The sequence below is a fragment of the Triticum aestivum genome, chromosome 5A (genome assembly GCF_018294505.1).
Source record: "Triticum aestivum cultivar Chinese Spring chromosome 5A, IWGSC CS RefSeq v2.1, whole genome shotgun sequence".
In the NCBI taxonomy this organism is placed as follows: Eukaryota; Viridiplantae; Streptophyta; class Magnoliopsida; order Poales; family Poaceae; genus Triticum; species Triticum aestivum.
Window position 1 is genome coordinate 652353350 of NC_057806.1, and position 12746 is coordinate 652366095.

Here is a 12746-nt window from a genome sequence, read left to right on the forward strand (position 1 = left end):
GACGCATCCTTGTGGCCTAAATACTTACTGCACATCATGGTTTGCCAAACACTATCCTCAATGAGAAGTTTGAACAATCATTTACTAAGCAGGGCATTATTCTTGACCTAATTGGTCTTCTTTGTCAGGAAGTTTTCTTAAAGCCCATCTCTGCCAGCGAGTATTCTGGAGCAACTCTCCCAATTAAGACCAAATGATTCACTTGCCCTTCGCCATGGACATTATCATCTTGATATCTTGGGCCATTTGGAATCCTCGCGAACAGTTCATCTCCAAAGGAGTTACGCCCAACCTGGTTTACACCAGAGGAACTCATATGTTGCTCTGTCAGAATGGGTCCGATCTTTCACACGATCTTTGCAACTAGAGCTCTTCGTTGTTGTCGAAAATTTCCTCTCAAGAGGTGACTAGGCAGCCTTAGCACATTTTGTTTTTGTGTGTGCGGTTATTTAGCTCATAGTTTTAGACCATAGCTCCTTGTTTTACCTTTTGTACATAACAATTTGAAAAATTATAAAAAATACTCTATTGGAAGAAATTCCTACGAGTTCGGTCAGAAAAAATTGAACCATTCGTGTCTAGTGAGCAACTTAAATGCGGTGCAAGCATCCATCAAAGAAGGCATTTTTAGCCCAAGCAATGAGCTTTCACTGATAATTCTTCTCTCACACAAGTGCAACCAGATACGTGTCTGATTAACTGATTAACAATGTCTTACAAACCGTGCCACTTGCATGAAGTTCACAAGCTGGACTCGGTAAATTACTACTACCTCAACGAGTGTCCCCATGTCATAGCTACTTCCATGACCAATCCCTTTGAAAAACTCAACCTTTAGAGTTTTGACCTTCATTCACTGGTTGGTCACTTCTCTCACTTGTTTCTTTTTTAGAACACCACTTGTCTCCCTTGTGCTTGCATCTCCATGGTGTTGACCCAACCAATTTTAGGTCGTTGGTTGAGGACGTCTTCTCGGGCAGGGGCAGTTGTAGCACGACGGCGACGGCCGGGCAGCCTTCCCTGATTCCTCATCGGTGAGAACAGCATCAGTTCGAGCTGCTTGGCTTTGCTCCTCTTCCCATTTTGTCTCCCTTCCCATTTTTGTCTCCGCTCCAGTACCACGCCATGCAACCGCCCCCGGAGCCCACCGGCGACGCGCTCGCGGAGTGCTTCCGCCTGTTGGATGAGCTCCCAGCCGCGGCAGCTTTGTCTCCGGCGTTCCGCCGCCACTGGCCGTCCATCTCCGCCTCCGTCTCGTCGCTCTCTTCCTCCCTCTCGCAGCCCGCCTTCCCGTCCTCCGCGCCGCTCCTCGCGCCCCTCGCGTCCGCGCTCTCGGCTCTCATGTCCGTCTGCAGTGGCCCTCCCCTCGGCCACCTCCACACCGTCTCGCTCCTCTCCTCCTCCGCCGCCTCGCTCTCCCAGCTCGCAGCCGACGCGCGCCTGCTCGTCTCCCCGGCCGAAGGCGATGGGTCTGAGTCCGACGGCCTGCTCTCTCGCCTCCGGCTTGGCTCGTCCGTTTCCCGAGCCGCGGCGCTCGACTCGCTCGCCGAATCTGTCCGGTCGTCCCAGCCGGGGTCGTGCTCTTCCACTGCTGTGTCTGCGGTCGCCGCGATGCTCGACTCCGGCGATCTCCTTCCGGCCACCCGCGACAAGGCCGTGTCCGTGCTGGCCGCGTTCGCGTCCTCCGAGGCCACTTGCAGGTTCTTGGCCAAGGAGTCGGGCACCGTCGTGCCCCACCTCTGCCGCGCGCTGGAGTCCGGCGGCGCCAGCACCGAGCAGGCGTGCGTCGCGCTGGAGCCGCTGACCGCCTCGTCGCGGGACGCGGCGGCGACTGTGTCGGCTCGTGGAGGCGTGGGCGCGCTCCTCGTGGCCTGCGCCTCCGGCACCCCGGCGTCGCAGGCCGCTGCCGCGGGCGTGCTCCGGAACATCGCCGCGTTCCCGGACCTGCTGCCCGCGTTCCGCGATGAGGGCGCGATCCCCTTGCTCGTGCAGCTCGTCTCGCTCGGCACCCCGCGGGCGCAGGAGCACGCGCTCGGCTGCCTCCGGAACCTAACGGCCAGCGACGGCGACGAGGGCCAGAGCCTCAAGGTCGAGGCGTTCCACGCAGGCGCCCTCGGCTGCGTCAAGGACTTCCTGGATTCGTGCCGCGGCGAGGAGCCGGGCCTCGCGCCGGCGTTCGGGCTGCTCCGCAACATGGCCTCCTTCCGCGTCATCGCCGAGATAGCCGTGTCCGCCACCTTCCTCAGCCATGTGGTGGCCGCGCTGGGCAGCGACAGCACCAACACCCGCACGGAGGCCGCCATGGCGCTGGCCGAGCTCTGCAACGTCGGCAGCGGCAAGTCGAGGGAGGAGGTCGGGGAGGCGATGCCGAGGCTGGTGTGGATGCTGGAGGCGAAGGCCGTGGCCGAGAGGGACGCGGCCGCGAGGGCGCTGGCCACGCTGGTCGCCGCGAGCGGCAGCTACCGGGCGCTGTTCCGGAAGGAGGAGATGGGCATCGTGAAGGTGGTCCGGCTGCTGGACCCGGCCGTCCGGGGCGGCGACAAGCGGTTCCCAGTGGCGGTGCTGCTGGGCGTGTCGCAGTCCCGGCGGTGCCGGAAGCAGATGGTGGCCGCCGGCGCGTGCGGGTTCGTGCAGGCGCTGCTGGCCGCCGAGGTGGACGGCGCCAAGAAGCTCTCCGAGTGCCTCGGCAGGGGCAGGATGCTCGGCGTGTTCCCCCGGACATGACATGACGGCGATCCATCCGACCTGCGACTTGGATCATCCATCTTGCCTTGTACAGCATGTGCCACGGATTCAGCTCAGTCCAGGCATGCTTTTTCTCTGTAGGAATCTCTGTATATTGCTGTTTTTCATACGAGTGGTAGCGTAGATTTAGATGACGATGATGAGTGTTTTCCTTTAGTCAGTGTGCGTGAACCCAATAAGAAGACGGGAAAGATTGTAATTAATCTCTGATGTGAAGAAATCAATCTGCATCCACAGTCGAACCAATCGTGTCTGTCTGACGAACAAAAGATGTTGAGAATATGGCCTGCTTCGGCTCACTGTCATTGTGTGTCTAGGTGCTACCGCATCAAACTGAAATGTATTAATGCCGGCAACTGCGACGTCTCGAGTTAATTAAGCTCGTCTTGTTGGAGGTCAGTCAGCTCGGCAGTAGGTTGTTTTCCGTGGTTATGAGCTGGTTGCTAGGGAGGCAGCAGGCACTTTCTCTGAAAGGAAATGCCACAGGTTGGCAACGATCTCCAAAGAGGGGAATACCCACTCTCTCCCTCAGGGCTCAGGCTACTCTTTCCAGATTGTTCTTCCTTTTTTGGTGTGCAAAGTCGCATTCATGAACCGGCATAAATGGCGTGGGCATCGCATCGCGGCGTCAGATTCAGATTTGGGTGGGTGTAGCATTGCATCTGAAGAACCCTCCATGCATTTTCTTTCTCTTGCAACGACTAACCATGCAAGGATCTGCATTGTTATCCGTAACCCTGGTCGACCTCCGTGCTGGTCAACTGTTGATAATCATGTACTCAAGGGTGCATGATGCGTCACGTGGCCACTGACGGACCTGCAGGTACAAATGTACTACTTCCTTCGTCCCATAATATAAGAATGTTTTTGACACGAGTATAGTACAGTGTTACAAATGTTTTTATATTTTGAGACAGAGGGAGTAGAATGACAGAGGGCGGGAACAGCGGCATGGCGTGGCATGTTCTCCCTGACCTGGCGTGCAGAATGATGCCCTGAACCTTCCCTGAGATGAGATCTCTGTAGATTAGTCCATCATGTGACCCCCCTCATGCTATTGCTTGCCCATCCACATGGCCAATCAAACGATCAATCAGTCGATGCCGAGGTATCTATCACCCCCTTTCTCCATCACGGCGCGGATCGTCCCTGATTAGAGCATCTCCAGCCATTCGGCGCCCCTGAGACCGAAATAGCGCTTTCTGAGGGCTAGCCGGCGCTTTTTTCGCCACGGAGGCGGTCGGGTTCCCAACTGCCGCTTCAAGCTTACCCACATGGCGCTTTTTGAAAACCAAACTTCGTAGAAAATGATACAAATTTGAAAGAAATTCATGCATTTTCATTGATATGTGTACAAACTTAAAACATAACTTAAAAATAAACTAAAAACTCTAAGCCTTCTACATGCCGAGGAGCCTGTAGAAGTTGGTATAGTCGCCGCCGTCGTCGTCTTGCACGTCGCCGCCGTCCTTGCTGCAGCCCTGCCCTAGGTCACCGTGGCGGACGGGGTTGGACGGCCCGGGCGTCTCCTCGTCGCTATCGTCAAGGATGACGACGCCGAGCGGCGATATCCTCGAGGGCACGCCGCCTTCATCACGCCGCCCGTAAATCAATGGAAGGCTGACTGGCGGCGGCAACCTTCATATTGATTCCCGCAGGAAACCGAGGCGACGAGAACGACAAAGATTCTAGGCGTCGCACAGTCGCTGACTCGGCGGGTCCACCACGTTTCGCGCCAAATTCATTTTGCCCGGCGCCCCCTTTGCGCCCCAAGTGCGTCGGTTCTGCCTGGGTCCGCAATCAAACCTGCAGCAAATAAAAATTGCATACAGTATTCGGGGAGGTGCCGCCATTGTGCATCACTTCCGTGCAATCTGCTCCAACCATAATTCTTTCTGCTGCAACCAAGGGTTACCTGCCTGCCAGAATATGCCTTTGCAGCTGCAGCCGTTCAAAGACAATCTTGCTCCAACCATACAGTATTCGGGGATGTTTTCAGCATCAGATACTGGCTATGCCTTTGCAGCTGCAGCCGTTCAAAGACTAGAGCACCAGCGAAGCGCGAATATACAGAGCTACACATCGATCTCGCTGAATTTAGATGAAGATGGTGAGTGTTTTTAGTCAGTGTGCGTAAAACCAATAAGGACACGGAAAAGATTGTAGTTAATCTCTGACGTGAAGAAATCAATCTTCATTCACCGTCGAACCGGTCGTTTTGCGTCTGCCTGACGAACAAAAGATGTTCAGAGTATAGCCTGCTACTGATTACGGTCATTGTCTAGGTCCTATCGCATCAAGCCATCAAATGAAATGTATTAAAGCCGGCAACTGCGACATTACATATCAATATATGGATCCTATATAATGATTGTGGCTAAGATCATCTTGTTGGAGGTCAGTCAGGTCGGCACTGGATTGGTTGTTTTCCTTAGTTATGGTCTGCTGATTTCAGGGGAGGCAGGCTTGCAGGGGGCACTTTCTCTGAAAGGAAAGGTTACAGGTTGGCAATAATAATTCTCAAAGAGAGGAATAGATCCGTGCACGGTTCTTCAGTGGGAGTACCCACTCCCTCCCTCATGTTACCCTTACCTTTTCTGATTGTTCTTCCTCTTTTGTTGTACTGTATAACAAACAAAAACAGTTTGGCGCCGCATTCATGAACCGAAATAGATGGCTTGGGCATCGCATCGCCGTGTCAGATTCAGATTTGGGTGCAGCATCTGACGAACCCTGCATGCATTTTTCTTTGGTAGCGGGTTTTAACCATGCATGAGTAATGCTGTTGGTAATCACACAATATTGCTTCTAGTAAGAGCATCTCCAACACGCGCGCTAAACAGGTGCCGCACCGTAAATATATCCACTTTAGCGTGCGCGCAACCCGGCGGATGGCTCTAGCGGGCGCGCAATAACCGCGCGCGTGGTATAACCAGTTGGGCGCGCGGCAGGAAGCGATACCTTGCGCGGTGTATTTGCGGCGCACGCTTCCGCGCGCGGCATACTCGACGCTCGCGTTGCGCTCTTCTTCTCCCCCTCCAAAGCCCTGCGCGCGCCGGCGCCGGCGACCCGCACCCATGGACGCACGCGCCGGCACTCCGCTCACCCAGTCCTATAGCCGCGACCCCCCCCCCCCCCCCCCCCCCGCCGCCACAAACCCTAGCCCGGGTGGCGTTGGCCTTGCCTCCGCCGGAGCTCCTCCGACCAGCGGCCTCGCGCGCGACCTCTTCATGGCGCCGCGGATGACCTCGGCGGCAGGTGGCGTCGTGCCGGCGCCGGCTCGAGCCGCCGCCCCCTCCTCCTCAAAGCTCCCCAATGCGGCGCGACCAAAGAAGGGCAAGACATCGGCGAAGAAAAACAAGGCGGCGGACGGCTCCGGCACCTCCAAGGCGAGGAGAAAGAAGCTTGCGGGGCGTGCGACGGGCGCGGCGGCTGCCGAAGCGCCGGCAAGCTCACTCGTTGAGCCGGCGGCCGGCGCGCACAACATGTTCGACGAAATGCCTCCAAGGTGAAAAAATTCTAACTTTTCATTTTTTTATTATTTTTTGAATGCATTCGTCACATATAGATAGCTTATTTGCATTATGCAAAAAAAAATTGTAGTCTCAATGATGATGCATACATGTCAACGATGGGTGTTGGCTCCAACAATTTGCATTGGTCTCAAACCAATGACATGCATTTTGAAGACCATGAGTTCGAGGTGGACGAGGAGGATGAGGGCATTGTCGACGCACCAAAAGGAAGAGCGGGCAATTACACCAACGCCGATGACATCTTACTATGCAATACTTGGTTGCAAGTGTCGAGGGATCCATCCGTTGGAGGTGATCAAAGTAGAGATGCTTATTGGAACCGGATGAAGGAACACTTTGATGCTCGCAACGTGAGTGGAATTGACCGCTCCAACCGATCACTTAGGTCCCGGTGGTCGACAATCAACTCGGATTGTCAAAGGTGGGCGGCCTGTCAAAAGGCGGTTGACAAGTTGACCCCAAGTGGCACAAATGAGGACGATAGAGTAAGTGCCATTTCATCTTACATGTTGGTGCTAACTTGCTTTGTTTTGCTTGGTGTTGGTGCTAACTTGCTTTGTTTTCATGTAGTACAACATTGCGCAAAACTTGTTCAAAGAAGAGGAGAGGAAAAGCAAGAAGGGGAAGATCAAGAAAGGAAGGGTATTTACTTTGCCTCATTGCTATGAAGTGTTGAAGGATGATGAGAAATGGAAGAAGCGTGAAGATTTGGATGATTTGCATTTGAGCGACAAACGGAAGCGAACAATTAAGTTGGATGATGATGATGAGGAGGAGGATGCATCAAGTGATGACGACAAGAGAAGCCCCACACCCAACTCGGTTTCATACTCGAAGCCAAAGCGGCCGGATGGGTGCAAGAAAGACAAAACCGAAAAGAAGAAGAGGAAAGGAGATGATGAGCTCAAAAATGCTGTGGAAGCTATTGTGAAGGCAAGAAAAGAAGCCAATGAGGTGAGGAAAATGGCAAGGGCCCAAGATGCCGCAGACGAGGAGAGGAGGTTGGCGGCCGAGGAGAGGAGGGGGCGGCCGAGGAGAGGAAGGTGGCTTTGGAGGAGAGGAAGGTGAGCAATGAGGAGCGAACTAGGTTGTTGGAATGGGAGAAGCACTTGTTCTTCTTGGACACAACTAACCTCAATGCGGCATAAAAGGAGTATGTCAATCTTGCTCAAGAAGAAGTCTTGATCCAAAAAAGAGCCATGATTTGTGCAATGGGTGGCGATGGCCTCGGCGCAATGGGTGGCGGTGGCCTCGGCGCCATGGGTGGCATGGGTGGCTTCGGAGGTACCGTGGGCGGTTTAGGTGCAATGGGAGGCATGCCTGGCTTTGGAGCAGCCCCCGACGCTATGGCCATCATGGGAGGCATGAGTTTTGCTTTTCTCATGGGAGGCATGGGTGCACCTCCGGCCGCCATGGGCGGAATGTCTTTCGATGTGCCTCCTCGCACACATTCCCATGAAGATGCCGTTGAAGATCTTGCCAACACCGTCGGAGTTTCACGTGATGCGGTGCGCGATGAGGAGAGGGAGGAAGATTCATCTTCGGAGGCGGAAGAATCGTCTTTCGAAAATGAGGACGAGGACGAAGACGAGGACGAGGACGAGGAATGATGTGTCCTTCATTTGTGTATTGAACTTGATTTGCATTTTGAACTTGGTTGGATGAACTTGTGGACATGATTTTAAACTTGTGGGCATGAACTTCATCAACTTATTTGTGTGAAATTTTTATTGTGTTGGAAAATGTTTATCATTTTGTGTTGAAAATGCCATATACAATGCACCGGCGAGTCGCGCGCGCTGTATTTTTGCGCGGCTGCTGGAGTCAGCGCTGCGCGCCGCGTCAAACCAGACGATGCGCTCGCGGCATATCTGTTTTTTGCGCGCGACGCGACCGGCACCTGTTGGAGATGCTTTAAGCTGCATGCATGATGCGCAGTCGGGCAGTCAGTCACATGGGCGCTATCGCGATGGACCTGATATATGGAATGGTCGGAGGATGATCCACAGTGCGAAGCAGCGGAAAAGAGCAGCCGCATGGCATGTTCTCCCTGATATTGGTGCAGAAAATGGTGCGTGAACCTTCCCTGAGATCTCGCCATGGCCTTTCGATCGCATTCTGTCGTATTGTTTTCCTACTAGAACAACGCTCGAAACAGCATGATCAAACCTACAATCCGGAAAGTAAACACTCTTCGCAAAATCGCCGCTGCAGGTTTGACAGAGTCGCCGCTATTCTGCATCACATCAACCATGTCGTCCGTCCGTGCAATCCGCTCCAACCATAATCCTTTCTGTTGCAACCAACGTTACCCGCCGGTGCCGGAATAAGTAAGGCCATCACCAGGCACTCCTGCTCACTTGATTAGTTGGGCAGGACGGGAGCGTTCGCCGGCAACGACGACGTAAGCGCTTTCCCTTCCGCATATACGTATGCACGGCCGGTGCTGACCGTCGATGGACTAAAACACCTACTACTGTACATAGTAGTACTGTACTAACTTCGTTGTCCGTGTGATGTCATGAGTTGGGTGGTGCGAATATGGTCATTGATGTAGTTTGTTGATCGCAATCTCATCGCTTTGGGGGTCTATTTTTTCTTCTTGCCAACGCATAGCTTCGGTCTTATATGACTTTGCTATTTCTGGGCGTTTTGTGTGTGTGCATTCATTGGCATTGACTGTGTGTATCCTAACTACGCAGAGGTCAGGTGTGTGCTTGTTGTGTTCGTATCTTCTTGATGCTCCATTTAAGTGAATGAAAACTACCCTCTACTCGTTCAAAAAAAAAAAACTACCCTCTATCGAAAAAAGTGGAAGCTAGGGCTGCATGCTTCCCGCTTCTTCTGTAGAGAGATCACGACAGTACGGTAGGCACATAATCCAAAACACAGCGCTGAAGCGTGCAAGCGGTAATACTACGTAGAGTATATTGTACTCTTACTGTACGCTCGTCAGAATAGCAAAAGAAGAATCCACAAAAAAAAAAAAAAAGAGGTCGGCTGCGATGCGATGCGATCGGCACCTACTCTACTGTACTCGCGCGTCGCAAGTTTCAACTCCACATTCGAGAGCTCTTTTACGGTGATTGTGGAGTTACGAAACGTAATTTCATGTAACTCCTCCTTTGATTATTCTCCACCGTTGATTTAAACCTATTAAGTAAAAAGATTAAGTTTAATCAACAAGGGTATTATGGTCATGGGTGACTGTTTTTTTAGCATGTCTGTTAATTCCCTTGTCAATCGCCCGCATCTGGCTTAACCCATCTCGCACGAGGACCTGGAGACGGCGGCGCAGGAGCGAGGACCGGGCGACGCCGCCAGCGCGAGGACCTAGAGGCGACGCCGCCGGCGCGAGGTCATGGAGGCGAAGCCCCGTCTTTGGTTGGTCGCTGTGGCCGCTCCCTCACGGCCCCGCCGACACCGGCGCGAGGTCCTGACGACGCTGACCCGAGATGGAGGCCCCGCCTGCGCTCTTCCCCTGCCCCCGTCTCTTCCTTCCGTCCCTCCCTCCCTGCTGTTAGTTCTGCCGGCGGCGGACCAACTGCTCGTTGCAGCACCTTCATATATCCAGTTAGGGTTGAACAGTGAACACACCTCATTTAGATATTCCAGTACTGAAACTGGTGGGGGACAAACACTGACCTCTGAATTGCCTATTGTTGATTACAAAATGTTGGTAACATAGTTTCATTTGTTGATGGATTAGTCTGTGTGGTCAGACATCTCTCGGAGTCTTGGCAGAGAGATGCTATATTTGTGGACTGATTCATGCGTAATTAAGCTACCTGGTGATGAAAAATAGGTGCAACTTGAGTCGTTAAATATTCCTTGCTATGATAAAGTTTTCAGAACTATGGAAAGTGTGTTATATGCTGCTTAGAGGTTATATAGCTGGAGGCGCCTAACAATTGTAGAAGACAGTCTGCATTGGTTTTGTCTTTTGTGTGTACATCAGTGTGTCATAAATTCATAAACTCTAGTATCAGTCTTCTCAGTGCAAAACCGGGGACTACAATTCTATGGCACTCACATGCTGAGAACTTCAAAGAGTAAATCATGAGTCGTCAGTGAACTTTTGTTCCAAGCTCACTGCGCAGCGCCTACGGCGGACATTCAGATAAATCTCGAGTCATCAATGAACTTGTTGGTGTGTCATTTTAGTCTAGCAAACCAGATAGTAATTTGACTTTCTATTTCAGATATTGAGATGTGGACCTCCTCCGATGAAGAAAGCCATGGCTGCAAACCTAGATGACCTTGGGTACATCAAGGAGATGCAGTTCCAGTTCTAAGTTTCAACGGTGCAAGCTACCAAAATAATGGTCGCATGGCCATTCTAATTATTTTCAGTTTGACATGAGCTGACTGATACCATTTAGCTCGTCCGGAAAAAAACTCCATAGTCCATGAAGTGTCATTTCTGATGAATGATAGTAAGCCTAATTGAGAGGTTGTGTCACTGTACCGTGCCAGTTATATAATGCATGTTGTTCTGTATCTAGTGTCACTTGTGTCCGTAATGTTATTATTTGTTGAAAGACAGAAGACAACGGGTAGATTATATCAGCATGCCAGAAATGAGTTGGTATTTGATGAACTGCTCAAGCAGTCAAGCTGTCGAGAAATAAATATACATCGTTTTAGAAAAGACATGGTCTCCAATAAGTAACAATAATCGCCATTTTCCACGGCAATACACTTCAGCTGCATGAGTAAACAGAATGCATTTTGTAAGATTATTATTTTGCCCTATATTCAATCTGGGAACATGTTTCTAGAAGTTTTGCCAAATGGAATAAATAGAAGCAAAATTCAATTTCAGGACCATTTTGGCTCAAAATGTGGCCAAGATAAGTTTTCAGAGAAATTCCAAAAACAATATATCTCAAAAATCCACACTATCCTATTCCTTATCTCATTCAGTCTGGGAAATTTCAAGAAGTTTTGCCAAATAGAAAAAGAACTAGAAGTAAAATTCCAAATAAGAAGCATTTTGGCTCAAAATTTGGCAAAAAAATGTTTTCAGAAAAATCTCAAATATCCACATTACCCTTTTATTCAATCTAGGAAAGTATTAGTAGTGTGACCGCCCCGATACCGGTCTTAATAGTCTGGGCCCGCTACTTAAGTATCAATCTTTAGTCATACGGGCCCACAAGTATCAATCTCAGTCATCCGGACCCATAAGTACTATTTTTACTCGTTCGGGTTGATCTTACACGCTAAGGCTCAATACTTCAATCTTAGTCATCCAGACCCACAACTAATGGTCTTAGTCGTTCGGAAACACAAATATCAGTCTTAGTGGTGCGGAACCAGAAACATCAGTCTTAGTCGTGCGAAACCACAAATATCGGCCGTAGTCATTCGGGCTCACTAGTATTGATCTTACCCGTCCGGACCCACAAGTATCAATCTTACTCGTTCGGGCTCACTACTATCAATCTTAGTCACCCAAACCCACAAGTATCGGCCTTATATTATTCATTCAGGCCCACAAACATCGGTCTAACTCCTTCGGGCTCACTTCTATCGGTCCTACTTTTTCGGGCTCGCTACTTCAATCTTACTGCTCAGGACAAGAGAAGTACTGATGTTACTCATTCCTGTTCACAAGTATTGATCTTAGTCGTCTGGACCCACAAGTATCGATCTTAGTCGTTCCCGTTCACAAGTATTGATCTTCATCAGCCGGACCCACAAATAATGGTCTTACTCGTTTGGCCTCGCTACTTCAATCTTACTGCTCAGGACACGATAAGTACTGATCTTATTCATGTTCACAAGTATCGATCTTAGTCATCTGGACCCACAAGTATCGATCTTAGTCATCCGAACCCACAAGTATCGATCTTAATTGTTCCCGTCCACAAGTAACGGTCTTACTCGTTCGGCATTGCTACTATAGATCTTAGTTGTCCGGACCCACAAGTACTCGGGCTCACTAGTATCACTCTTAGTTGTTCGGACCACAAGTACCGGTCTTACTCGTTCGGGCACACAAATATCTATCTTGGTCATCCAAGCCCACAAATTCAGTTGTTGGCATTCACATAGAAGGTAGAGAGCGGCAATAACTCATGAATTAGTGAACACCTTTGAAGCAACACAAGATGTACTGTGACTTACAAGTAGAAATCATGCAAATTACAAAAAAATTACATTGTAACTCCAATGTCCACTCTATTGCTACTGTAAATTCATCAACAATTGTTGCCATTCACATAGAAGGTAGAGAGCTGCGGCAACTCATCAATTAGTGAACATCTCCGAAGTAGCAAACTGTAACATCAGTGCACCACTAGGAAATTTACAACCTAGGCATAAAAAACTCAGGTCTAAACTATAAAAACAGATGGGTAAAACTCATGATTTATAGGAAAATTCAAATTATAGCTCAAACAAACGTACAATATAACCTGAGAATCTCGAAAATGGTTTGGCATTTCAGTGGTGGAGAAA

The 12746-nt window shown here is 50.6% G+C and overlaps 1 protein-coding gene across 1 annotated transcript; it reads left to right on the forward strand.

The window, feature by feature from the left end:
* The first annotated feature begins 703 nt into the window (after positions 1-703).
* On the forward strand, positions 704-2987 carry LOC123105655 (U-box domain-containing protein 11). The gene has a single exon (XM_044527758.1). It carries the CDS (start codon positions 1126-1128, stop codon positions 2722-2724), a length of 1599 nt encoding a protein of 532 aa, XP_044383693.1. The 5' UTR covers positions 704-1125; the 3' UTR covers positions 2725-2987.
* The last annotated feature ends 9759 nt before the right edge of the window (positions 2988-12746 follow it).